The sequence below is a fragment of the Narcine bancroftii genome, chromosome 13, assembly GCF_036971445.1.
Source record: "Narcine bancroftii isolate sNarBan1 chromosome 13, sNarBan1.hap1, whole genome shotgun sequence".
NCBI classification, from domain to species: domain Eukaryota; kingdom Metazoa; phylum Chordata; class Chondrichthyes; order Torpediniformes; family Narcinidae; genus Narcine; species Narcine bancroftii.
Window position 1 is genome coordinate 12,608,259 of NC_091481.1, and position 26,112 is coordinate 12,634,370.

General features: G+C 38.0%; 1 protein-coding gene and 1 pseudogene across 1 annotated transcript in view; one reads left to right on the plus strand and one right to left on the minus strand.

Moving 5' to 3' along the window:
• tnpo3 (transportin 3) overlaps window positions 1-26,112 on the plus strand; it is a 50,534-nt gene that overhangs the window by 7,923 nt on the left and 16,499 nt on the right. Inside the window, exons 2-15 of the mRNA XM_069908242.1 lie at window positions 445-645; window positions 1,886-1,959; window positions 2,418-2,574; window positions 5,702-5,845; window positions 6,755-6,930; window positions 7,528-7,666; window positions 9,152-9,298; window positions 9,790-9,897; window positions 11,396-11,487; window positions 12,784-12,923; window positions 14,178-14,369; window positions 17,995-18,086; window positions 18,923-18,999; window positions 24,470-24,530. Coding sequence (XP_069764343.1) covers window positions 445-645; window positions 1,886-1,959; window positions 2,418-2,574; window positions 5,702-5,845; window positions 6,755-6,930; window positions 7,528-7,666; window positions 9,152-9,298; window positions 9,790-9,897; window positions 11,396-11,487; window positions 12,784-12,923; window positions 14,178-14,369; window positions 17,995-18,086; window positions 18,923-18,999; window positions 24,470-24,530 — 1,800 coding nt within the window. The remainder of the gene's footprint in view (window positions 1-444; window positions 646-1,885; window positions 1,960-2,417; window positions 2,575-5,701; window positions 5,846-6,754; window positions 6,931-7,527; window positions 7,667-9,151; window positions 9,299-9,789; window positions 9,898-11,395; window positions 11,488-12,783; window positions 12,924-14,177; window positions 14,370-17,994; window positions 18,087-18,922; window positions 19,000-24,469; window positions 24,531-26,112) is intronic.
• LOC138749119 (U6 spliceosomal RNA) lies at window positions 22,285-22,383 on the minus strand (annotated as a pseudogene).

Genomic DNA, 26,112 nt, shown 5'->3' on the forward strand with positions numbered 1-26,112 from the left:
GACACTCTGGGAGAGTCACCCCAGCAGCGAGCAGCATTGGCTGGCTCCATATTATTCAAATACAACTTTATTCAAACAGCTACTGTGGGCGGGACACAACAGGGCACTCTGTTGGCTGAATGTTCACGCCCATCTTCAAAGATTTGTGCGTTGCTTTGGGGAACATTTACTTTTACAATTTTAAATTTCATTTACATTTTTATTTATTCTTATTTAATTTCTGTTTATTTATTTATTTCTTCTTTTTTTTTGCCGGTTGCTTGGGCTGCCAGTTGCTTGAATTCAGGATATTGTATTATTTTTGTGTTTACTTCTTATACAATTGAGATGAAATGAAATGTAATTTGTCAACTCCATAAATCAGTGGTGGATTAAGATACCTAGGATTTCCTGATGAATTGTGTCTTCCTCTCATAACACTTCCTTTCCCCCTTCACCCCTCAGGTGTATGCTTGGGAAATTGCAGACCAGCTGCTTCGATTGCAGCAAGAGGTGGAGCTCTGCTACTTTGCGGCTCAGACAATGAAGATGAAAATTCAGACATCATTTAATGAACTTCCCCCTGAAACACACGCGTCTCTACGAGATTCACTACTAACCCATATACAAAACTTGAAAGATGTGTCTCCTGTGATTGTTACACAGGTCAGTTTTGAATGAGAATTACATAATGATCCTATCTCTATCTCTGAATGTTACTGTACAAGTCATTTGTGGGAGTTACTCAACTGATGACCCTCTTTTTTTTGTTCTGTTTATTTAATGACACTTTTCAATGAAGTATGTTTTTTTTCCTCCTATTTTGATGCACAGTAGTACTCTCAGGTTATTCATTCCTAAACATTATTGCTTATTGTTTCCTTTCTCAGCATGTATTTTTCAAAGGCCAGATGTGCATTATGGGAAACTGCACATAAAGCGAACCAAGGATTTCAACCATAATAAACAGATTTAGGAGCCAGACATAGGGAGAAATAGATTGAACCATATTTTTGAAGAAGATGATGGATAACGGTGAAAATAATTGTGATCTACAGGATGATCAGCTATGAAATGTTTCTTTCATTTTTTTTTCCCAATCTGCATTCTCCTCTCTCAGATTTAGCAAACACTGTTATCCTTGACATAGAGCCATAATGCAGAAATCATTATTATTCTGCCTTGTCCCATTGACCTGCATCCAGTCAATACCCCTCCCTGTACCTGTTCAGTTTTTTAAATATTAAAGTTGAACCTACATTCACCACTTCAGCTGGAAAGCTCATTCCGCATTCTCACTACTTTCTGTATGAAGAAATGTTCCCCCTAATGTTCACCTTAAACTTTTCCTCTTTTAACCCATGTCCTCTGGTTTGTATCTCACCTTACCTCAGTGGAAAAAGTGTATTTGCATTTACTCTCTCTATATCTGTCATAATTTTGTATACCTCTCTCAAATCTCCCCTCATTCCTCTGCACTCCAGGGAATAAAGTTGTAACATGCTTAACCCTTCCCTGTAACTGGCAACATCCTAGTAAATCTTCTCTGTAGTCTTTCAATCTTGTATCTTTCCTGTAGTTGGGTGATGTGATAAAATTTCAAAATTATAGAACTGTTGACCTTTATTTAACAAACCATGGTTTTCTACAGTTACCACAAGAAGCATCAGCAGATTCTCTCAATTTTTTTGCTATCCTTTTGGGGGTACATTTGACCCAGATAAATCTGTCCACTGTTGACTGAGATTTAAAAATTACTGTCAAATTGTTCAGTAGAAATTATTGTCAGTTGAGCAAGTGACTGGAAGATGGTTCAACTTTGATTGCTGCTGAGATTTTTGCTTTGCAGAGTGAATGTGTTTTTTATGTTGGTTTATAGGTTCTGAAATAGTTTTTCTCTCTTCAGCTGGCTCTGGCAATTGCAGATCTTGCCTTGCAAATGGCTTCATGGAAAGGCTGTGTGCAAATGTTAACTGAAAAGTAAGTGTCTGCGAGTTCTGGGGCAAGTTCATGAGAACACAGAAGGAGCTACTTTCTGATCATAAAATATTCAGAGATAATCCCTTCATTTACTTCCCCTTGCTATGCATCATTTCACTGGGAAGGTGGTAGGTATGAAGCAAACTGTTTGTCCATCCCATTTAGCAAATGAAAAGGCCTATCTGGTGAGGGGGAAAAAAAGAGATACTTCATATTGCGGTGGTGCTTTTCCAAGTATGAAGCAAACATTTTGATTCTGAGAAAGTGTACTGATAACATGGAAGCCTGCCCTGTACTAAGAGATGTCCTTGACAAGTTTTCATTCCAGTTACATTTTAATTATCCATTTAAGTCTTGAAATGCATGGACAGAAACAAACAAGTGGCAAGTGGAGGGAAGTGTGGTGATGTGATTGCAAATTGCTTTTAATCTAAGACGTGGCATTGATTTAATTTCAGGTATGGCAATGACCCATCATCCCTGTCCTTCTTGTTAGAAATCTTGACTGTGCTCCCAGAAGAAGTTCATAGTCGCTCCCTTCGAATTGGAGCCAACCGCCGCACTGAAATAATCGAGGACCTGGCGTACTCCTCTAGTACTGTGGTATCCATGCTGGTATGTATGTATATAATGGTAATACCTGGAAGGTAACAAATGTTCCATCTTCTAATGCAGAAGATAACATTTTTTTAAAATCTTGTGCCACCATAGAATTATATTTCTTTCTGTTTTGTGTCAAACCCCCCCATTTCATGAATTGAATTGTTTATTGTCACACATACTGAGAAAGAGCAAAGCAGTTTTGTTTTGAATGCGTGTCAACCTATACTAAAGTACAGCAGGTAGTGCAATAAAACAAAAGACAGGATGTAGTGTTACAGTAAGTCAATACAGCAGAGTATAGTATAAAGGTAGTGTAGGGAATGGAGAAAAGTACAGTTAACAGAGTGTAGCGGCATCTTTCACCAAAGAGAGCTCTATTGAAAAGTCTTGACAGCAGCAGGAAAGAAACTGTCCTTGAATCTGGAGGGGTTTTTTTTCTGTCCAACCAAAGAGGGGAGAAGATCGAGGTTGGGATGGGTCTTTTCACATGTTGACTGCTTTCTTGAGAAACTGGGAGGTATAGATGAAGCAGAGGTTCATTCATGCTGCATTCTCAACTCTGCAGAATCTTGCTGTCTTGAGCAGTGCATTTCTTGTGTCACCTTGTGATGCATCCCGTGATGTCAAAGTGCTTATATGAATCAAAACTTCAACCTAATTTTGAATAATTTCTTCTTCAATTTGGATGCTTTTATAGCATTATAAAGTATGCTGTGGATCCCCTCCTGGTTTTCTCTCCTCTTCACCTGAGGCTGAAATATAATTTCAGTCCATGAGGTCATCCATCCATAATTTTTCTTTCTCTGAGGATTTTTCAATTGTCTAAAGCCAAGTTTTTTTTTCAGTTTTCATCACATGTTCTGGTCTTTCCAGCTCCTTAACTTCATTTCAAATATTTTGTATTTATGTAAACCTGTTTTGCAACTCATGGTGCTCGGGTATCCATTTTCCTTCTGATTTTTCTTCTGCATAACCTTGCTATTGTTCTATTTGCCACCTTCAGATGATTCATTGTTACCTAGTAGTTATTCTTCAAATCTTTCTGATGTCCTGAGATTGAGAAACTTACCAAGTGCCCTTTTGTGCACAATGTTTTAAGTATTTTCTCTGCTCATTTGCTTGATAAATCTATCACCTTTATTTCCAATTCTATAATATATCAGCTGCTGCAAAGTAATTTGATAATGGTTTTTGTGAGTTGGTCATGAGGTAGATCACACTCCCAAAACAAGTAAAATCTAATCACTCACTACTTTATTATTTTGCAATTATCTGATGTCCCAATCCTCAATTATTGGAAAGCTCATAAGAGGAATCCTCCCTGAAATCAATTTTTACAGCTTCTTAAGACAAAGTGAGAAACAAAAAAAGAGACAGATCTCTGTTAGAGCAGTGAATCTTTCATTTTAAAATAATGTAATGGAAGGTCAAATAACAAATTACTCCTTTTCTTACCATTGTATTTTTAACCTTCACTATCAAATTTAAAGATACTGAGACAAGTCACCTTTATTTGTTGTTCACTCCTAATGCAGTGCACAGTAAAGATGAGATAGCATTTCTCCAGGACCATGGAGCAGATTTACATAAATAGTAATAAAAACCATGATATACTAGTACACTTATGTTCTAGGAATTGAGGAGCCTGGTGGCTTGGGGGTAAAAATTGTTGCACAATCTGGATATGTGGGCCCGAATGCTCCTTCCAGATGGCAAAAGAGAGAAGTTTCCAAGAGGGGTGTGTGAAGTCCTTCACAATGTTATTTGCCTTCCGTGCCCATCGTGTCTTGTAAATGTCCGCCATGGTAGGAAGAAAGACCTCAGTGATCTCTGCTGACTCCATTATCCTCTGCAGTCTTACAATCTGAGGTGATACAGTTTCCAAACCAGGTGGTGATGCAATTGGTCAGAATGCTCTCAGAATATCCTCTGTAGAATGTAGTGAGGGTGGTAGATGAACTTTCCTCAGCCTTTGCAGGAAGTAGAGGCACTGCTGGGCTTTCTTGGCTATGGAGCTGCTGTTGAGGGACTGGGTAAGATTCTCCCCCAAGTGCACACCAAGAAACTTGGTACTCTTGACGACCTCAATGGTAGTACCGTCAGTGGAGAGTGATCCCTGTACTGAGGGTTGTTACTATTCACGTGTTTCACTAAGAATCCCTGTGCTGAAAGTTTGTAATGAACCTCTTGAATATAGAAGAATAAGGGAACAAAAAGATACAAATACAGAAGCTGGAATAGACTCTTCAACCCCTTGTACTTATTATTCATTAGGATCATGGTTGAACTTTTATGTTAGTTGTGTTTTTCTGAACAGACCCAAAATCACCTGATTTAATATCTAAAAACCTCATGATCGATGTTTTGAATATAATTTTAAATAATATATTTTATATGAGGAATATTATATGAGCAATGTATATTACATTTTGAATGTATTATTATGTGACAATAAAAGGAATTTTGAACTTTGCATTAAATACTTGAACCTCCGCAATCTTGGTTAGGGAATTTCAAAGGACCATCTGCCTATAGGTGAAGATTTTTTCCAACTCCGTCTTGAATGGCTAGCCCTTTAATTTGAAAATTTGATCCTTGGTTTTAATCACCGGAGTGAGAAAATTTATTTTCTCCTTTGTAAAAAATATTGTATGTTCCTCATTCCTGTCTCAAGTTTCAAGCATGGGTCCTGCAATCTTAACTCCCATTGTACCACTTTTTCCACATTGCAGGAATCAATCAAGTGAACCTCCATTAGGTGAGGAAATAAAAAGTCGCTTTCACGGGGAATTGTTGGTGTAAATTGTATAGATGAATTGAAGAAGAAACTTGCTAAGAAGACAGATTGAGTATAATGAAGAGGGTTAAATTAAAAGTTGTATGAGGAAAAAGCGGAAAAAGCTTATGGAGGCTAAACTTAATTTTGGATTTTAAAGTTTATGTTTAACTTCAAATTTTGGATGAGATTAAATTTATTTGCCTCTAGTGTTTGAGTAGGCTGCCTTCGTGATATGTAAAGATGTGTATCAGAGAGTAGTCTGCCTTTTGCAGCCCCCTGCATGAATTCACAGGTTCAGCAAATCAGGAAGATCCTTTGCTTTGTCACAAAGGTCCATAATAGTCATCTCTTTTTCCCTAGACAGCCTGTACAGAGAGAGGTGGCAACGAGGAGAAGATGCTGATCAAAGTGTTTCGATGCTTAGGCAGCTGGTTTAATCTTGGTGTTTTGGATAGCAACTTCATGGCAAATAACCGACTACTGTTGATCCTTTTTCAGATTTTGGTAAGTCCTTCAGAGCAAGCTATCCAGTTGCAGTTTATATATGCAAAGCAAATCTAACTTGCATTCATATTAAACCTCATTTCCATTGTTAGAGAATAACTGAATAACAGCAAGTGATATGATTTAACATGGCTGGAATGTTTTAATAATGCAGCTTGAATAGACTCCAGTTGACAATGATGAAATGATGGGTTTTGCACAAATACAGATGACAAAATAAATACTTCGGGGAGATGTGATTAGATTCATCACTTCAGAGAAAGTTCACTGACAATCAGATGGTTTGAATTCGATATAGGCTTATTACATCAACTGGCATCTAATTTCCTTAAGTTGGCAATGTTCACTGACAGCTGCCGATAGATTTTTGTTGGCCAGGGCCTAGTTAAGGAGCACACAGGTATGTAATTGTTTTAGATATTTTCATGATGACAGATTTCTGGCAATTTACTGGAACAGTCTGATCACTGCAACTGAAACCAGGTGAGACACCAAGTGACAGTAACTTAGTTGCCTGTGATTTTTTTAATTTATTGTCTGTGCTTGTGATATCACTCTTCCTTAAAGAATTAATAACTTTCCCCTCATACTCTTTATCTCCATTGCTTGGTTGAGGCCAAAAATGGTAATGCAAGTGTTGCCTTTCAGCGATGTAGCACAAGTATGACTGTAGCAGGCTCCTAAGGGAAATAATTGGCCAATGTAGCTTGTACAGTTTGTGAATTATCCTGGTTCTTCTTCCACCAACATAGACTTTTTCTTTTGACGAGCCTTGGAGTTGGAGAGAATGCCAAGAGCATAACGAACGAGCTGAAATCTGTTCTTCCGCCAGTGTCCCCTTTAACATGTTTCATTGAGGGTCCTTGTTTGTTGAGAAACTGAGAAATGTTTTTTTTTGTTTTGTTTTAGCAACGTGATGATACCTCGACAAACCTGCACGAGGCTGCATCTGATTGTATCTGTTCAGCACTCTATGCCATTGAGAATGTAGAGACATCTCTACCTTTGGCTTTGCATCTGTTTCAGGGTGTCCTAACTCTAGAATCTGCATATCATATGGCTGTGGCACGCGAGGATCTTGATAAGTAAGAATCAAATCTTTTTGTACTTGACTGTCTGTGGATAATAAAATAATCTCCTCTTGATGTCCGTGCTCCCTGTGGCTTTAAACTTTGTTTCTAATATAAACTAGGTTGAATTCATGGTGGACATTGTTGCAATGATAGCATAGTTGTTGAGTAACTAGGCCACTAAATCAGAGTTGTGGACTGGTAATATTTTCATATTTAATCTTATCGCAAAAGCCGGTGGGGGGGGGGGGGGGTGGTTTACATTGTTACCAAAGTCTGCAGTTAAAAATTAAAATTAATATTTTTCAGTACTGTCTTTTCAAGGGCAATTTTGGATGAATTCATGAATTCTCTCTGGGCTTTGTAATAGGGTTACCAGACCTTACAAAATAGTCTACCTGCAGCTTGACTTATATAGACAAACTTCCTGCTCTTTTTGTGCCGTTATAAATCAATAATTCTAATTTGTGAGATGTAAGGGGGGGGGGGTCTCTACTGCATAAAATACAGTTTTAATTTGCACCTCCATAATATTTTTTTTTAAAAGAGGCATCTTGATGGAATGTATTTTATTCTGCAATTTATATTGATCTCTATCCCCTTCCATTACAGAGTTTTGAATTACTGTCGGATTTTTACTGAGTTATCTGAGACGTTTCTGGAGGTGATTGTGAAGACCCCAGGACAAGGTCTTGGGGACCTGCGGACATTGGAATTATTATTGATTTGTGCGGGACATGCACAATATGAGGTGGGGTAACAGAGTCGTGATTAAACTGCCTTGCTCATGATGGGTTGGATGATACTTTTTCCTCAACCTCTTCTGAAGTTAGATAGTTGAGAGGTGAAAGGACAGTTTGGTATAATATCCAGCTTGTCCTTGTGAAGTAATGAAATATTGACCTGTATATTACTTTATTGGATCCATTATTATTATTATCCTTCTAAATAATGCCGAACACTGGCACTCTCATGGTCTCTGTGGAGCTGTGGAAAAAGGCAAAACAGTGCAATTACAGGATGTAGTCTACATACAGGTCATTTTTGGAGATGGTTTGTTGCACTGATGGAAACAAAATAAGTAACATTGATATCGTGATTTTCATGAACATGGAATATTTTTAAAAAATTGCTTTGCAGTTGAAACTGCATTTATTGCTCACTCAAATACTGCAGCCACTATTTTCAGCACAGTGGACCTCACCAAGCTCATTATCTCCTGCTTTTTGAGGTTGAAATATTCACTAGACTTAATAATGAACTTAGGTTTGCAATGGACTAAACTATGATTCAGACAAAGGTTCAGATATAAAACAAAAATGCTGTTTTTGATTCAGATTTCAGTTGTCTCATTTTTTTTTTAAAACTATACCTTCAATATGCATCTTGTCTCTGAGACATTTTTGATTCCTTCAGTGATAATGAAGGTTATTTTAAAACAAAATTGAAATAGAAGGTGGTTATAAATTTTCATTGATAGCTTTAGTCAACAGTTTCAAACCTTTCTTCAGCCACACAGCACCTTATGTATTCCTTTACTTACCTCAGACCATCTACAACAAACCTATGGACCACCATGGGTTGGGGGTTGGAAATTAGGGAGTTGGTGGCTGCTCAGTTCAAGCCCCTTCCCAGATGCCCCCCCAGCAAAAGTTTTGTTTTGGTGGGAAAATTTTGAAAGTTTTTTTGTCATCAAATTTAAAATCTTTTACATGTAATTTTATCTATATTATTTTATCAATAATATTTGTCTTTGCTGCAGACCACCTATAACAAAACGCATAGACAATAGTGGTCCATGGACCACAGGTTGAAAAATACTGGCCTCAGTGTATTTGGCAAAAGTGATTTGAAGGTGTTTGGTAATGTTTAAGAGGAATGTATATTCTCTTAAGGAATATTCACTCCATGATCATTGTTTTTGTGTTGTCAAAGTTGCACTTAAATTTAAATTGTAAATTTAGGCATGTAGCACGGTAACAGACCCTTTCGGCCCACAAGGCTGTGCTACACAATTATACCCAAATGAACTACAACCTCAGTACATTTTGAAGGGTGGGAGGAAACCAGAGCACCTGGAGAAACCCACGCAGACACGTGGGATGGATTCGAGCCCTGGACCTGATCACTGGCGCTGTAACAGTGTTGCCCTAACTGAGAGCTAACCATTATTTGGGTAATTATACCGAAATTATACTGTTCTGTGTCATGTTTCTCTGCTTCCCTCTTCCTTCAGGTAGCGGAAATCAGCTTTAACTTCTGGTACCGATTGGGAGAGTACCTTTATAAAATGAATGATCCATCACGCCATGCTGTTTTTCGTCCTTATATCCAGCGACTGCTTCATGCCTTGGCCCGACACTGCCAGCTAGAACCAGATCACGTAAGTTTTTGAGGAAGGTGTGCAATTTTTTTTTAACCTGAGTTGCCAGGTGAGATGACGTATTTTTGACTCTCGGTGAGGAATTATCAGAGTGACCAGGAGGAAACCGTTGCCATGTTTTGTGCACAATCGATGAAGGCATGGAATTTTTAAAATAACTAATTATATATTGAGTTACCAGTTATGTCTTCTGTCCCCTTTCACTTAAAGTCCTTCATAAATTGATGGTGATATAACTGCAAAGCCAACCCTGTTTTTAAACCCTCTGTTTCCAGTTGATCCAATCAGGATAAGAGACTGACGTCAGCTGCCACCAATCCTTGTGAAAACTTTGTATCCGTTCTCATGGTCCAGTTTCCTGCAAGAATGCGGTTACTTCATTAATACAGCTCTAATGAAACTCTGGGTTTTATTCTCGTCGCCTTTATTGCTGTTACCATTGTCCAAGCTATACGATTTATTTCTATTTTTCCTGCTTCTTTCATCTGCAGGAAGGAATTCCAGATGATTCAGACGACTTTGGAGAGTTCCGGATGAGAGTTTCAGATCTTGTGAAAGATGTGATATTCCTCGTTGGGTCAATGGAGTGTTTTACACAGGTAATTCCCAAGATTAACACAGAGTTAAATCAAATTGTGGTTTAAGGGCAATGTTGTCTGTATGCAGTCCTTTGAATTCTGAAGGTAGTACTTTAGGATTGATTTCTGGTGATACAGCAATTTTGATACCAGACGAATAACCAGGAAATTTGAACCAACATTCATCTAATGAGTTCAAATCCCACCCTAATAGTTGTGAATGTTTTTTCAAAAAAAAGCTAGTTAATACTAACAGTGACTATAAAAGCTATAGGATTGTTGTTAAAATCTCATCTGATTTGTGAATGTCCTCAAGGGGAAGATATTTTCTATGGGTGATTATAAGACTCCATGGATGACTGAAAAGTTCAAAGTTCAGATTTATTATCGGAGTACAAACATGATGTCACATACAACCCTGACAATCTTTTCCTGTGGACCAGGTAGAATTTCTGAAGAAAAAGATATGGATACAAAAGAAAGAAATGTAAACAAACTAATACTGAGGAAAAAAATCAGTAATAACTAATGTGCAAAGTAAGAATTCCTAAATGAGTCTCGGATTGAGTTTTTTGTTTAGGGGTCTGACAGTAGATAGTAACTGTTCCTGAACCTGGTAGTACGAGTCTTTTGAGAACAGAGCGTATCCTGGGTGCTGTGGATCCATGTTGCTTCTCTCCAATGCAGCGTTCCATTTAGATTTTCTCGATGGTGGGGATTGATTGTATGCCCGCTCTGCTGTTTTTGAAATTCATTCCATTGCTAGATACAAGATGGGGGTTCTTTTTTATTTTTCCAGGATTTTAAATTGCTGGGTAGGATTGCAATTGTATATCAGAATGCAAGGTGATTAAATGGGTGAGTAGAGTACACATTGGAAATTATAACACTTGAAATTATCTGGCTTATTGAACACTCAGAACATTTGTGAGATCTATTAAAAGATTGTGATCAGATAAACATTGGTATCAAGCTGAAGGAAGAAACCTTAAGATAGGTGGCAGGTAGATTTAAGATACATCTTCAGCATCAAAGAAACATTAGCCCATTAGTTTGAAGACCTTTCACACAAGAGTAAGAACAAAATGTGATACCCAACCACAGAAGGTGATATTAAGGCAGATGACAGAAGTTTGGTTAAAGAGGTAAGTTTTTAGGAATACATGTTAATTCTCCAAAAGTGTGTAATATAAGAAGAAATTCCAGACTTTGAAATCACTGGTTTGATTAAAATTTAGGAGTGCTCAAAAAGGATAAACTGAACAATGTATCAGAGTTGTGTAGCTGATGCAAATTGTAGGGGGATAGTGAAATTACATTGGCCTTAATTGCATGTAAAAAGAGTATATTTGTGGCCAAAATGTCCTTCACTGGTTAACATTTTTAAAATAGAGTTATTAAACCAATGTGCCTTGATTTAATTTAATGGCGGAACTCTCTTGAGGGATGAAATTCGTCATCACTGTTTTTATATTACTAATACTTTGTGTAATGTATAATGTCTTATTTATCTTGTAAGCTCTATTCTACATTGAAAGACAGTGGACCTTCTTGGGAGATCACAGAAGCTGTTCTCTTTATCATGACTTCCATAGCGAAGAGTGTGGATCCGTAAGTAGTTGAATGAATGGTAAAAATGAAGACTTCCACAGAGAATGCTATTTTGGATGATTGACTTGCTCCTGACTGAACTATCCTTTATTTTCTTTATCCCTTTCTATATTTTCGTGTACTTCATTTTTACCTCTTAAATATGATTTGTATTGGGAACAGGCTCGTAGGCAGAAGGGCTGATTTTATTTTTGTGCTGTAGTTTATGACTATTTTAAACTATTTGTTGTGTATTGTATTACAGTACAACTTGGATTATCCAAAATGGTCGGGACCGGGCCAATTTTGGATAAACCTTTTTTGGAGAACTGGTCATTTTTTTAAAAACAGCCTAGTTGTAACAGCAAATCACTTGTATCAATGTTTTAACAACAACAAACAACAAGGGAAGGCTTTTTAAGTATTAAAATAATGTTTAATTCTCACCAAAAAATTGCTGGCCACCATTGATCACCGACACCTCCCCATTGAGGCCCCACTTGTGCTGGGAGCCAAAGATTTCAGCCCGGGAGCCCGAGGTCCGTCGCCGGGGCCTGAAGTCCTCTGCTGCTTCCGCTGGGGCTCAAGGTCCGCTGCTGCTGCCGCCGGGAGCCCGATGTCCTGGTTAGTTCGGTTCCAAAAAATTTTCGGATAAATGAGGATTTCTGATTTGTTTTGGATATTGGATTTTGGAGAATCCAATTTTGGATAATCAAAGTTGTACTGTGGTTGAGGAAAAATGCTCCTGCACCTAAGGTTTTGTGCTAACCATGAGTTTATACCTACTGTTGCTTAAAAATAAATTGAAATGCTTTATTTTGCTGTAAATCTATTGGGCAAAGTGGCATTTGGATGGGAAATATTCAGATTGGCCTAATAGACACTGTGGATCTGAAAGGAAGTAATTATCATTCAGTGTTTTTGATTGTATGCTGAGTTGCCACCCATGGAAATACAGGGTATTTATTAAAAACTTCCTCTCCCTGTCAAAATTGATGGGTTCAGATTCCAGGACGAATGCACATAGTCTGCACTAGCAACAATAACAATATTTGGTGTTTTACTTACCACACAGTCTAATCCTCTATCTTTATTCTGGTGGACAATAAAAAATAGATGCAAGTTTTATGTATTAGTGTCTTTTCACAGTTCTGACCATCAAAACCTATAAACTAATCGTTAATTGTTCGGGATTTTGCTGTGTGCTACAAAAATATTTAATCCATTTCCTTACATGACTATTACTTGCATGTAAGACTAAATTGTGGGGAAAAAAGACTTAGTTTGCTAACTTTATTGCTTTTTTTGTTGTTGCAGTGACAATAACCCTACCTTAGCTGAAGTGCTGGAGGCTGTGGTCCAGCTCCCGGACACTGTGCACATTGCAGTCCGATTCACTAGCATTGAACTAGTTGGACAACTGAACGAGGTTGTTGATAGAAATCCCAGATTCTTAGGTGTGTAAAATCATTGTACAGTACTATTACTAAGATGGATAATATTCTTTTCTGGGTTCTGAATGCATCTTTCAACTATACTTGATGCAAAGCCATTTATTTTTCTTCCTGGTGGGGAAGTCACATAGTAAGAAGGTACCTTGAAGAGAAGAGAATTCAGATGTCCTTGACAAACACCATCTATGAAGTTAGTAGACAATTATATGATGGAAAAAAGAATTAAAAGATTTTTGCGGTAAGTTTTCAATTAAGTTGGATGGAAGAAGGTGTGTACAAATCATCAACAAATTTCTGTACTGGGAATATTCCATGGCCTTTATTTTTTTGCTTATGTCGGATTTTAGTGCTTGCACGTTTGTTTCATTTGGCTGCAGGCTAAATTCACTTTGTTTAAAATACTTTGAGATATTCCAATTGACTTTTGTCCTGAATTTTTAAATGGTATTTTTATTTATTTTGTGCTTCTCCATTATTTTGATTGACAATTTAGTACAGTCTGTTGGCTGCACCAATTAACCTACAATCCTCGTACTAAAAGGATCATGGAGAACGTACAAACTCCTTACAGATGTACTTAAAGTTGCCTATCTGTGCAGCTCATCGACACAGCGATTCAGATTATCTCAATGACCTTTGATTTATTTTTCTTTTTAATCCTACTAATTTCTCCTTTTTATTCTGATTTCATTTTGAGAGCTTTATAATAACTTGCTGCATAACGTACTGTAATTCCACATATTCCTCTTGGTTCTTTTGTTACTAAATTTAAATCATGGTCTTTATGCTGAAATGATCACATTGCTGGCTGAGCTTGAGAAATGTCACGGAAGACATGTAGCTAATTTTTCTAACAGTTGCATCATAATTTAGACATCCTCTAGAAAAAATAAGGTTGAACTAATGGAAATCTCTAAAGATCATGAAGGATTACATGTTTTAGATATAGAGATAGTTCAGCTGGAGTACAAAACTAAATATCAAAATTATTAGATGGACATTGATTTGGTGGTCAGGAATAAAAATATTTACCCGAAAGTATTAATTGGTGAGTTGTAGTTGAAGCAAATATCTCTTTTAGGGCGCAGTGAGAAAGGAATTGAGAGGATCCATTGAAAGAATTGATTAAAGCAAATGCTGAGGATGTTGGTGTGGTTCATTGGCACAAATGCCTTTTTTCTGTGCTGTAAGTTCTGCATACAATAAGTAACTCCAAAGATGATCTTATTTTTATTGACTCCATTCTTGTCTTCCCAGATCCGGTGTTGAATTATTTGATGAAAGGACTACGGGAGAAAACCCTTGCTTCAGCAGCAGCTAAAGCCATTCAGAACATCTGCTCCTCCTGCCGTGATCATATGACTCAGCACTTTGATGGCCTTCTGGAGATTGTTCGTTCCCTTGACACCTTTAGCCTCTCCCATGAAGCTGCCATTGGCCTCCTAAAAGGTAAGTTTAATTTTATTTTGTGAAATGGTCTGAATGTGTCTGTTGAGCATCAAATTGTATGTTCATGGGGGGAGTCACGTGATAGAGTAGTGGCTGGTCGAGTGGAACCAGCCCTCTCCAGAGAAAAGAAAAAAAAGTTTGAAATAACAGCTTAATAAACATAAAATACAGGAAGAGAAAGATAAAGTTACAGAGAAGAGACAGAAGATGGCACCCAAAAGAGAAAAATTAAGAATAATAGAGAAAAGGGAAGAAGGAAAACCACTGGAGAAGAAAGAAGAAGGCCTTACCTGGACGTCGGAGCAGAGAGCCAGCTTGGAGAGGAGTGGCCGATCTCCGATGTTGGTGAGTCCCCAGAGCAGTGTCCTCCCGACCGGCGGACTTCAAAGATGGCTCTCAGAGCCAAGAAGGCACTGCATGCACAGTGCACAAGCAAAAGAAAAGGTTAACACTGGCGGGAGTGGGACTCAGCTGAGAGACGCACAGTATTGGGCCGTTCGGCTGGGGGAAGCAAACAAGAAAGAAGAAAAGAAGAGTGGTGAGAAAGAGAATGGAGGGCGGGAAGAGGATGAGCTGCAATGGGGCGACCGGCAGCGGGTCGGCCTGCAGCAGGGGGCCCAGCAGCGGGTCGGCCTGCGGCAGGGGGGCCCAGCAGCGGGTCGGCCTGCGGCAGGGGGGCCCAGCAGCGGGTCGGCCTGCGGCAGGGGGGCCCAGCAGCGGGTCGGCCTGCGGCAGGGGGGCCCAGCAGCGGGTCGGCCTGCGGCAGGGGGGCCCAGCAGCGGGTCGGCCTGCGGCAGGGGGCCCCAGCAGCGGGTCGGCCTGCGGCAGGGGGCCCCAGCAGCGGGTCGGCCTGCGGCAGGGGGCCCCAGCAGCGGGTCGGCCTGCGGCAGGGGGCCCCAGCAGCGGGTCGGCCTGCGGCAGGGGGGCCCAGCAGCGGGTCGGCCTGCGGCAGGGGGGCCCAGCAGCGGGTCGGCCTGCGGCAGGGGGCCCAGCAGCTGGAGGCCCAGCAAGGATACAGAAGCAGCTCAACAGAGAAGATACACAGATAAAGAGAAGAGAAGAAGATGACACAGACATAGATACAGACACAGAAGAAGAGGAGGAAGAAGATCACGAATTTCAAAGGAAAGAAGGTAAAATAGGACAAAATTTAGATAGTCTTTTTTGAAGAACAAATGAGGTCATTAAAATTTAGTTCAATCAAAAGAAAAATGAAAAGAGCTGAAGACTGAATGCAAAGCTTAGAGTTGGTCATGACTGAAATAGGAAAAAGAGTAGAAAATGTGGAGGAACGAGAAGCTGCTGAAGAAATGGAGATAAATGATTTAAGAGGGAAGTTGGAAGAGAGCGGGGAAAAAAATTAAAGAGACACAAGATTTATTGGCAGAAAAAATTGACGTATTGGAACACTACCGTAGGCGAGGCAACATAAAAAATAATGGGCCTGAAAGATGGCAAAGAAGGGTCAGATATGAAGGAATTTATAAAAGGATCGATCCTGAAGGTGTTGGGAACGACATATTTACATGAAGAAATAGAAATGGAAAGGGCGCATAGAGCACTAGTACCGAAACCACCACCACATCAAAAACTGAGATCCATATTGGTAAAACTTCTAAGATATACGACAAGAGAGAACATACTGGAGCAGGAAAGAAAGAAGGTTAGAGAAGACAATAAGTCATTGGAATATAAGGGACAAAAAATATTTTTTTACCCGGACACAAGCTTCGAACTTTTAAAGAAGAGGAAGGAATTCAATAGGGCGAAAACAATCTTATGGAAGAAAGGTTATAACTTTATATTAAGACATCCAGCAGTACTCAAAAGTATTTATTCCTGGGGACTGTTCTCTTACCCAAAGAAAGCCCAAGAATTTGCTGAACATTTGCAGGACAGGAAAAGAGAGGAGGAGGAGTGACAAGAAGGATGACTGGCAAGAAAATATACAAAAATATATAAAAATATAAAGTAAAGATAATGTGTATATATATAAAGATTTAAAGATGGATAAGAGAAGGGGAAGAGGGGAAAAAAAGAGAGATTTGTTATATGTATAGCAAAATAGTGTTCTCTGGGGGGGGCTGGGGGTAGGAGAATAAGGGTCACTGCGAAATCGGTTGACGCTTGCGAGTAAGTTCGCAAACCAAATGGAAAGGGGAGTTGTGGTTGCCGTCAAGGGACAAGGGGCAATCCAAGGAGGGGAGGTTCATTTGGGGTCAAAGGGTTATTGCTTGTGGGGATTGTTGTGGTATTTCATGTCTTAAGTGCGTTGTCATATATTGAGATTAAAAAGGAAAACTTAAAAAGCAGTAATGGAAAAAAAGGGGATGGAGGTGATGAAGAGGCGGAGAAGAAGTGAAAATAAAGATATAAGATGGCCATGTTGGACTATATGACTATAAACATTAATGGAATATATAAGTAAGTTTAAGTGTATCCCATTGGGAAAAAAAAAATCACATATAATTTAAAAGACAAAGTTACAATGTTTGAAAAAACCTGGGAACCATATATAGAACATAACAGAAAGAGCAGGCCTCGGACCACCACCACCTAAAATGATAAGAAGATAAACACGAGCAGATTTAATGTGTATAAGTAGATGATACGTCTTTTTTGTTTGTATTCCTTTTGTATAAAGATATTTTATTGTATTTTATATATTCAATATTTGGATGGGGGTGGGAAGGGGAAGGGAGGGATGGGGAAAAAAAGAGAAAATGTCACTGTGAATATTTAAAGAGACGCATCTGTAAATATATTGGTTGATATGGTTCATAGTGCAATAAATAAAGAATTACAAAAAAAAAAATTGGATGTTCATTAAGTGAACTTTGGTATGACCGGCAAGAAAATATACAATTTAGACTTGCAGCATGGTAACAGGCCCTTCCGGCCCACGAGCCCATGCCCACACCCCCCCCTCCCCCAATACACCAATTAACCTAAAATCCCAGTTCATTTTGGAAGGATGGGAGGAAACTGGAGCGCCTGAGGTTAACTCACACAGACATGGAAACACAGCGATGTATTCAAACCTGGGTTGCTGGCTCTATAATGACATTGTGCTGACTGCTGTACTAATTGTGCCGCCCAAATAAAGTTTAAATCCTACCAATTCCATCCATTTTTTTCCCCCATTGCTCCACCACTTTTGTCAGTCTCAGTGAGGTGAGTGAGTTTGAGCGGTGTGCACTAAATAGGTGGTTGTGGAAGTAAAGTGGTGACTATTGATTGGGGAGGACAAAGTTTAATTTCAAAATTGAACTGGTGTCCACTTCAAAGTGGAAAGACTAGAAGCATGAGTATAGTTAAAATTTTGATTTAGTATGTTGGCTGGTGAATGAAATATTGTACTTCTAATAGCAGAATAACGAAACTAATTATTAGCACAGTTTATAGATTTTGGACCTAAAATAGTATTTTGAAGCAAAATTCACTACGTTGTCCAAAATGCTTGGGACCGACCGGATGGTTTTTTGGTTGTCGGAACAATGGCTTTAAGGGTAGGTAATAAACAGTGGTCATGTAAGATGTTGTTACATACAGTGAATGAAGATAAAATGTAGATCAAGTCAGGTTTGGGCTGTATACTTGATTATTTCTTTTTTTTTAACCACAGGCACAGCACTTGTTCTTTGCCGGCTTCCTCTCGAGAAGATTTCTGAATGCCTCAGCGAGCTGTGTGCTGTGCAAGTCATGGCATTAAAAAAGGTAAAAAGCAGACTCTTACTCAAACACATGATCAAAAACCTCCCCCACCCTCTCCTCATTGTAAGCTGCAGTTGTCTTGCATTGCGCCCTCCGACCTTTTAGTGGACTTTTCATCTCTAATAGCTTTCATAAAGAGGGGATTGGAGTATAGGAACAGAGACGCCCTTCTGCAGTTGTACAGGGCCCTGGTGAGACCCCACCTGGAGTATTGCGTCCAGTTCTGGTCTCCAATTTTGAGGAAGGACATACTAGCTATAGAGGGTGTGCAGCGCAGATTTACAAGGTTAGTTCCAGGGATGGCAGGGTTGTCATATGCAGCATGGCTAGAAAAACTGGACTTGTATCCATTGGAGTTTAGAAGGATGAGGGGGGACATGATTGAGGTGTACAAAATTATCAGGGGGACAGACAGGGTGAAGACGGATTACTTGTTCCCAATGATGGGGGAGACGAGGACTAGAGGGCATAGTTTAAGAATACAGGGTAGGCCCTTTAGGACGGAGATGAGAAAACATTTTTTTACCCAGAGAAGTGTGAATCTGTGGAATTCTCTGCCACAGAGGGTGGTAGAGGCAGATTCGCTGATTATGTTCAAAAGAGAGTTAGATAAGACTCTAGTGGGCAAAGGAGTTAAGGGTTATGGGGATAAGGCTGGAAAGGGGTACTGATGGTAGTGATCAGCCATGATCTGTAAAATGGCGGTGCTGGCTCGATGGGCCAAAGGGCCTACTCCAGCTCCTATTGTCTATTGAAGCAGTCTCTTGAGTTGTTTACACATTCTCCCTTCCCCATCTCAGTTTGTTCAAGCCAAGTTCTAAGTACTATTTTTGTTACAGCTCCTGGCACAAGAACCCAGCTGTGACCTAGCTTCAGATCCCACCATATGGATGGATCGGCTGGCTGTTATTTTTAGGTACGGTGGATTTTTGTTTTAGCCTTATTCTATTGGTGCAATTGCATCTTCCAGGTTAATAGTGGTTCAATTAATAGTTTATTGTACTTTTGTAATGGTGCATTTGTATTTAATCAGTCCCGTCTGGCTACATTATTGCTTAAGAAAGATGAGTAAAATCTGGAAATTTGAAATTAAGAGCAGAGTAGAATAACAGTAAAGACATTCAGCTAAACTCTGAATCACTAAGTCTCAATCTCATGCGTTGTTTCAATTTTTGGACTTTGCGCTTTGCAAAGTTGGTCAAGTCTTTGGAAAATTATGTATGCTGAGCACTTCTGCTTTTGCTTTGGAAACTGGTACCTGGGACAAGTGTTTGTTGGTGTATAGGAGAGTTTAGAGAAATTAGTTACAAAGATCTGGGGGGGAGATCTAATAGAAGTGATAATGATTGTAAAGAATTTAAATGGAGTAAATGAGAAACTCTTCCCAATAATAGGAAGGTTGGTTAAAATAATTAAACAAAAAAAAAGAGACAAGCAGAAACTTGACACAGTGAGTTGTTATGTAGAATCCCTTGTGTGAAAAAATGTAAGCGATAGCTCTTTGAGGGCTGGCGAAACATAATGGACTAAAGGTCCTTTTTCTTTTGCAAGATTCTATGAAAAAGAAACCAAGTATTTGGGAGAAATAGCATATGATCATTTTGACTGTAGGCTGATGGCACAGTAGTTTTGAAAAACTAAGCCAGATCACATCCTAAGTATTAGTGACCCCTTTCAGATGGTGAGCAATTTGCACTGAAAATTTCTCCTTTTAATTTTGCAACCTAGGGATATTTTATTCTTTGTTAGTTGTGGGGATCTTTTTGCAACATCACCACAGTTTGTGTATTGAATATAATATGCGATTAGATAGAGATAGAGTTTTCTGGGATTTGGCAATTCAAGTTTGGAATGATTTGTAACTTTGAAACTCTATCTGTATGTCCCCTCCATGTGCCCACTACTCTTGACAAATAAAGTGTAGAAAATTGTTTATTTTTATCTTGTAAATGCGTACATGTTGCACAGGTTGTACGAGATTGTTTAAGGAATAGGGTCCTTTGTTTTGGAAGAGGATGGGTTAAATGTTAGAACTGTACAAGACAGCCAATGGAGAGTATTCATCACACCTTGGATGTGTTTCATAAATGTTGGAAAGGCATCAGAAGACAGGACATTTGCCAAGGAACCCTTTTATTTCTGTCTATAACTGTTTAGCCTCAACCAGAAAAATTGTGTCTATAGTTTTTTTTGAAAATTTAATTTATCATTTGTATCATTACAAACAAAAAAATTTAATGAATACATGAATAATCGTTTGATCATACGCAGTGATACAAAAAAGAACTTTTAGTTTTTTTTCCCCACCCCCCTCCCTCCCAAAAGTATGATAAAAGAAAGAAACACCTACTACTACATATAAAATAGCATTATCATATATATTAATTATTATTATTATTAATTTCTAATTGAGAGGATTGGATAAGGTGGAAAAGGTGGACAGAAATTTGTTCATAAAATCCATATATGGCTTCCAAATACTAGAAAAATTTTCAACTCTATTTCTTAAACTATATGTAATTTTTTTCTTAAGGTATACAATTTTGCATTTCACTGTGCCACCCATTTAATAATACCTCATTATCAACTTTCCATGTTATCGCTATTCATTTCTTTGCAACCACTATTGCAATATTTAAAAAAAATTCTTGGCTTTTATCCATTTTCACTTGTACATCCTTTTCATATATATCCCCAAGTAGAAAAATTCTTGGATCCTTTTGCATCTTCATAATTTATCCTAATAATAGACTCAAATCATTCCAAAACCCTTCCACTTTTTCACAAGGCCACAGAATGTAAAAAAAAAAGTCCCTATTTCTTTTGTACATAGAAAACACATTAGAATAATTAGGGTTAAGTCCATTTATCAGCCATCGAGTCTTCCACATAATCTACTAACTGTACATCTGTCCATCTCCATTCCTCTCTTATTCAAAACGCTAACCATATAATTAATAATATAGTTATTTAAGTGTATTAATAAGAAAAAGATAGAACTACCCGCCCCACCCCCACCAAAGGCGTACATTATTAGTAATATGTCCTTACTTCCCTGATCTATAGGAGTTGTGATCAAAACCACACACACTCGCATGACTCTGCAGAGGCCAGGCTCATGCTCCCAACTCACTCCCCCAAAATATTATCACCGAGTTCTCATCTCTCTTTCTCAGGCAAACACTTTTGCTTCATTGGGTTCTGGAAAAAAAATCCTTCAGGAACAAAATCTTCAGTACTGCTGGGTACCTTAAAACAAAAGTATAACCTTAAAACAAGTATACCTTAAAACAAAAGTATAACCTTTTTTCCATAACACATTGAGCAGCATTGAATTCTTTTCTTTTTTTCATTTATTCATTTCTATGTACCATTGCTGTATTCTCAGGCTATCTTCTAATTTCCAGGTTGACATAATACATTTTTTTGCTACAGCTAAGGCTATCATAATAAATATTTTTTGTGCTCCATCCAAATCGAGTCCAAGTTCTTTACTTCTTATATTACTTAGAAGAAAGATCTCTGGGTTTTTTTGGTATGTTGCTTTTTGTGATTTTATTTAATACCTGATTTAGATCTTCCCAAAACTTTTCCACTTTCTCACAAGGCCGAATTGCATGTACTGTTGTTCCCGTTTCCTTCTTACAGCGAAAACATCTATCTGATACTGTTGGATCCCATTTATTTAACTTTTGGGGCATGATATATAACCAATTATATTGTATCATGCATAACCTCGTGTTTATTGTATTTCTCATAGTTCCGGAGCATAACTTTTCCCATGTTTCATTCTTTATCTTTATGTTTAGATCTTGTTCCCTTTTTTGTTTGGGTTTACAGCTTGTTTCCTCATTCTCTTTCTCTTGCAGTTTGATGTACATGTTTGCTATAAATCTTTAAATTATCATTGTGTCTGTAATCACATATTCAAAGCTGCTTCCTTCTGGTAATCTCAGCCTGCTTCCCAATTTGTCCTTCAAGTAGGTTTTCAGTTGGTGGTATGCAAACATTGTACCGTGAGTTATACCATATTTGCACTTCGTTTGTTCAAAAGATAATAATTTATTTCCCGAAAAACAATTTTCTATTCTTTTGATCCCTTTTCTCTCCCATTCTCTAAAGGAAAGGTTATCTATTGTGAAGGGGATAAGTTGATTTTTTTTTTCTTTTTTGTTGTATTCTTTTTTAAAAATATTATTTTAAAAATAACGCTTCACGAATTTGCGTGTCATCCTTGCGCAGGGGCCATCCTAATCTTCTCTATTGTTCCAATTTTAGTTTATGTGCTGCCAAAGAGCTCAGGGATTAGTTGATTTTGCGTCAATATTAATTTTGGTGGTTGATAATTTGTTTTTTTCCTTTCTATGTGAATCTTCTTCCAAATGTTGAGCAGATGGTGCAGTACTGGTGAATTCCCATGTTGCACCAGCTTTTCATCCCACTTATATAGTACATGTTCAGGTACCTTCTCCCCTATTTTATCTAGCTTTAATCTGGTCCAATCTGGTTTTTCCCTTGTTTGATAAAAATCTGATAGGTATCTTAATTGTGCTGCTCTATAGTAATTCTTAAAGTTTGGTAGCTGTAAGCCCCCTTGTTTGTACCATTCTGTTAATTTATCTAGCGCTATCCTCGGTTTCCCCCCTTTCCATAAGAATTTCCTTCTTATTTTCTTTAGCTCCTTGAAGAATTTCTCTGTTAGGTGAATTGGTAACGATTGGAATAGGTATTGAATCCTTGGGAAGATATTCATTTTAATGCAATTGTTAGTGGTAAATCTTTCCAATGTTCTAAGTCATCTTGTAATTTCTTCATTAATGGCTGATAATTTAATTTGTATAAATGGCCTAGATTATTATCTAGTTGAATACCTAGGTATCTGATTGCTTGTGTTTGCCATCTAAATGGTGATTCTTTCTTAAACTTTGTGAAATCCGTATTATTCATTGGCATCGCTTCACTTTTATTTGCGTTGATCTTGTACCCCGAAACTTCTCCATATTCCTTCACTTTCTTACGTAATTCTTTTATTGATATTTCTGGTTCTGTTAAGTATACGATGATGTCATCTGCAAATAGACTGATTTTGTATTCCTTCTCTTTTATTTTATCCCTCTTATTTTACTTTCTGTTCTTATCAGTTCTGCCAATGATTCTATAGCTAACGCGAACAGTGAGGGAGATAATGGACATCCCTGCCTAGTTGACCTACTTAATTTAAATTGCTTTGATATATATCTATTTATTGTCACCTTCGCCAATGGTCCCTTATATAATGCTTTAATCCAATTAATATATTTCTCTGGTAGGTTGAACCTCTGTAGTACTTTGAATAAATAATTCCATTCTACTCTGTCAAAGGCTTTCTCTGCGTCTAAGGCAACCAATCTTTGTGAACACCTTTGACCTCACTTTGGCCCCCCGTTACAAAATGGGAGCTGTACTTGAGAATTAACCCTTAAACTATGTATAAATTTAAACTGGCACCAAGATTAACACTCGTCTTGCTCAGGGATTGAACATAGTATTTACCTTCTGTGCAATCTGTCTGATAGGACATCCCAGTCATTAATCTTTACCCAGCAACTGCACAGTGATTAATCTGCTACCTGCACACGATCTTCCCCAATTAATGCTATCCCTGTTATAAAAATTCTTTAACTTGACTGATTTAACTATCGTACTGCTCTATAAGTTCAAATTGCGTGCAGTGGGTTGGATTGTACTCAACTCAGCTTGCCCTGGAAGTTTCTGCCTGTGCTATCTGTGTGGCTCCATTAAGATCACATTTGACCACATTTAAAAGTAACTTGGGATTAAAACCAAGATTGCCAGGAAGCATAAACTTAGAAATAAAGGATACTAATAGATTAAGAGAATGGTACTTGGGCTGCCACTCCCCATTCTCCCTTTGCTGCATCGTCGAGTACATTGATGCTACTTCCTGTACCTGTGCAGAAGTTATCTCCTGCTTTGTTTATTTTAGCAGTAGAACCTTTAGCACAACTACTAATGAGGCAAGATTTTGAAGATTAAAGGTATAAAGGTCAATCAAGAAGAATATAAAATAAATCTGTTTGCTGATAATGTTTTGGTTTATTTGACAGACCCTATCAATTTGTTCCATCAATTACATTTAAGATTGGAAGAATATGATGAAGTATATGGGTATAAGATTAATTGGGATAAAAATGAAATATTGCCCTTAATTAAAGGTGACTATATTCATTGTAAAAAGGCCACTCAGTTTAGGTGGCCAGATGTTTTGAAGACAGAAGATTTATTACTTTTGAACAAATGAAGAATAAATTTAATGTGCCTACTTGTGTTTTTGTGTGTAATATGTGAGTTACATTAATAATGATTTAAATTGGTTGTATTTTTAGACACACAAATCCAATTGTTGAAAACGGACAGACTCATCCATGTCAGAAGGTGATACATGAAGTAAGTGCTACTGATGGATGAGTCGTTTGTTAGGGTATGGATATGTTTTTGGGTTATTTTACATTTCATTCTAACCCCCACACATCTATCACCATGTCAAATTTTACATTGGAATTTGCTTCACCATAAATTGGCGGGAAAGACTGGTTTGACATTGCCCATTTTTTATTTTGTCTTCCTTCATTGAATATTGGTTGAATCAACATCACAGAGCCAAGTGAGTCTTAGATGCAAATGATAAAGCATCATAGACAAAGTTGTAGTTCTTTGTCTTAAGCATGCATTCTCTCTGCCACCAGTGCACCAATGCCTGCAGAAGGTTTACACTCTATACTTCAGTAGCTTTTCAACAGACCTCTTAATAGATTCTCAACATAGAAGGGAAAAATAGCATGGAAAAAAAAACCCTCACCTCAGATAAACTTCCAACTTAGAACATAATTTGGCTGTGGCTTTATGATCATATCTAATTCCCATCCAAGAGCATTTGGTTAACACCTTTGGACAGCACCAATTTGAAGAAAAAGCCACTGTCACACAGTCAAACAAGAATTGGGATCTTGCTCCAATTGTATGGACTGTATGTGTAATATTGTGTATAGATCTAGTCTCCCTACCTAAGGAACACTAGCTGACATAGAGGGCTGCATGAAGGTTCACTAGATAGTTATCTGGCATGGTGAGTTTGTTGCATGAATTATACAGATTAGTTCTATACTCTTGTGGTTAGAAGAACAAGAGATTATGTTTTCTATTCTCCCTAGTTTGCTCTTGTGGGGAGGTTAAACTGCTGATGTATTTGTTTTTGTATGGTTTCATTAGGTGCCATCTCACTAAGTCAGATATTGCAAGAAAATGTGTTATCCTTATAAAAATCAACCAATTATGGGATTCCTGGGCAAATATGGAAATTTTGAACTTGGTGGCCTCATTAATGATTTTCCAAGATGAATGGTGATGATAAGTTCCAGTGATGGAATGCAAAGTTGCAGTGATGTCCTAAGTAATATGCTCATTAACCCTGGATTAAGTTTGATTGGACCCTGTCGGCAACTTCATTCATTTAAATGGTTGGGGATGTCTGCAAAGAATCAAAACAAGTAGGAGGAGGCTTACCTTTGTGATCTGTTTGGTTATATTTTATTTTTTAACAATTTATTAGTAGATTTTTAATTTAAAAAAAAATTGTTCTGGACTGGTAAATGAAGAATCATTTATGTTTTCGACAGATTTGACAAACCAGTTAAGTAGAGAGCAAAAAACAATCTCTTGGGTGAACTCAGCAGATCAAGCAGCGTCAGAGGTAGAAAATTAATGTTTTGTTTCTATTTTTCTCCCACTAATGCTGCTCAACCCGCTAAGTTCCTCCATCGATTTTTTTTTTTTGGCTGTTGCTTAGGTAGCTATTAATTCACAGACTGTCTGCTGCTTCATGGAGATCTACAGGTCAAAAACAGAATATGATTTTTCTCCCGGATCAGCACTGAGCAGAATTGTGTCCATTGTTTTTCTGAATGTTATATTGGATTTGATTTGTACATCTGAATTTGTACATCTGCACCATACACTTGCTGTTTAGATT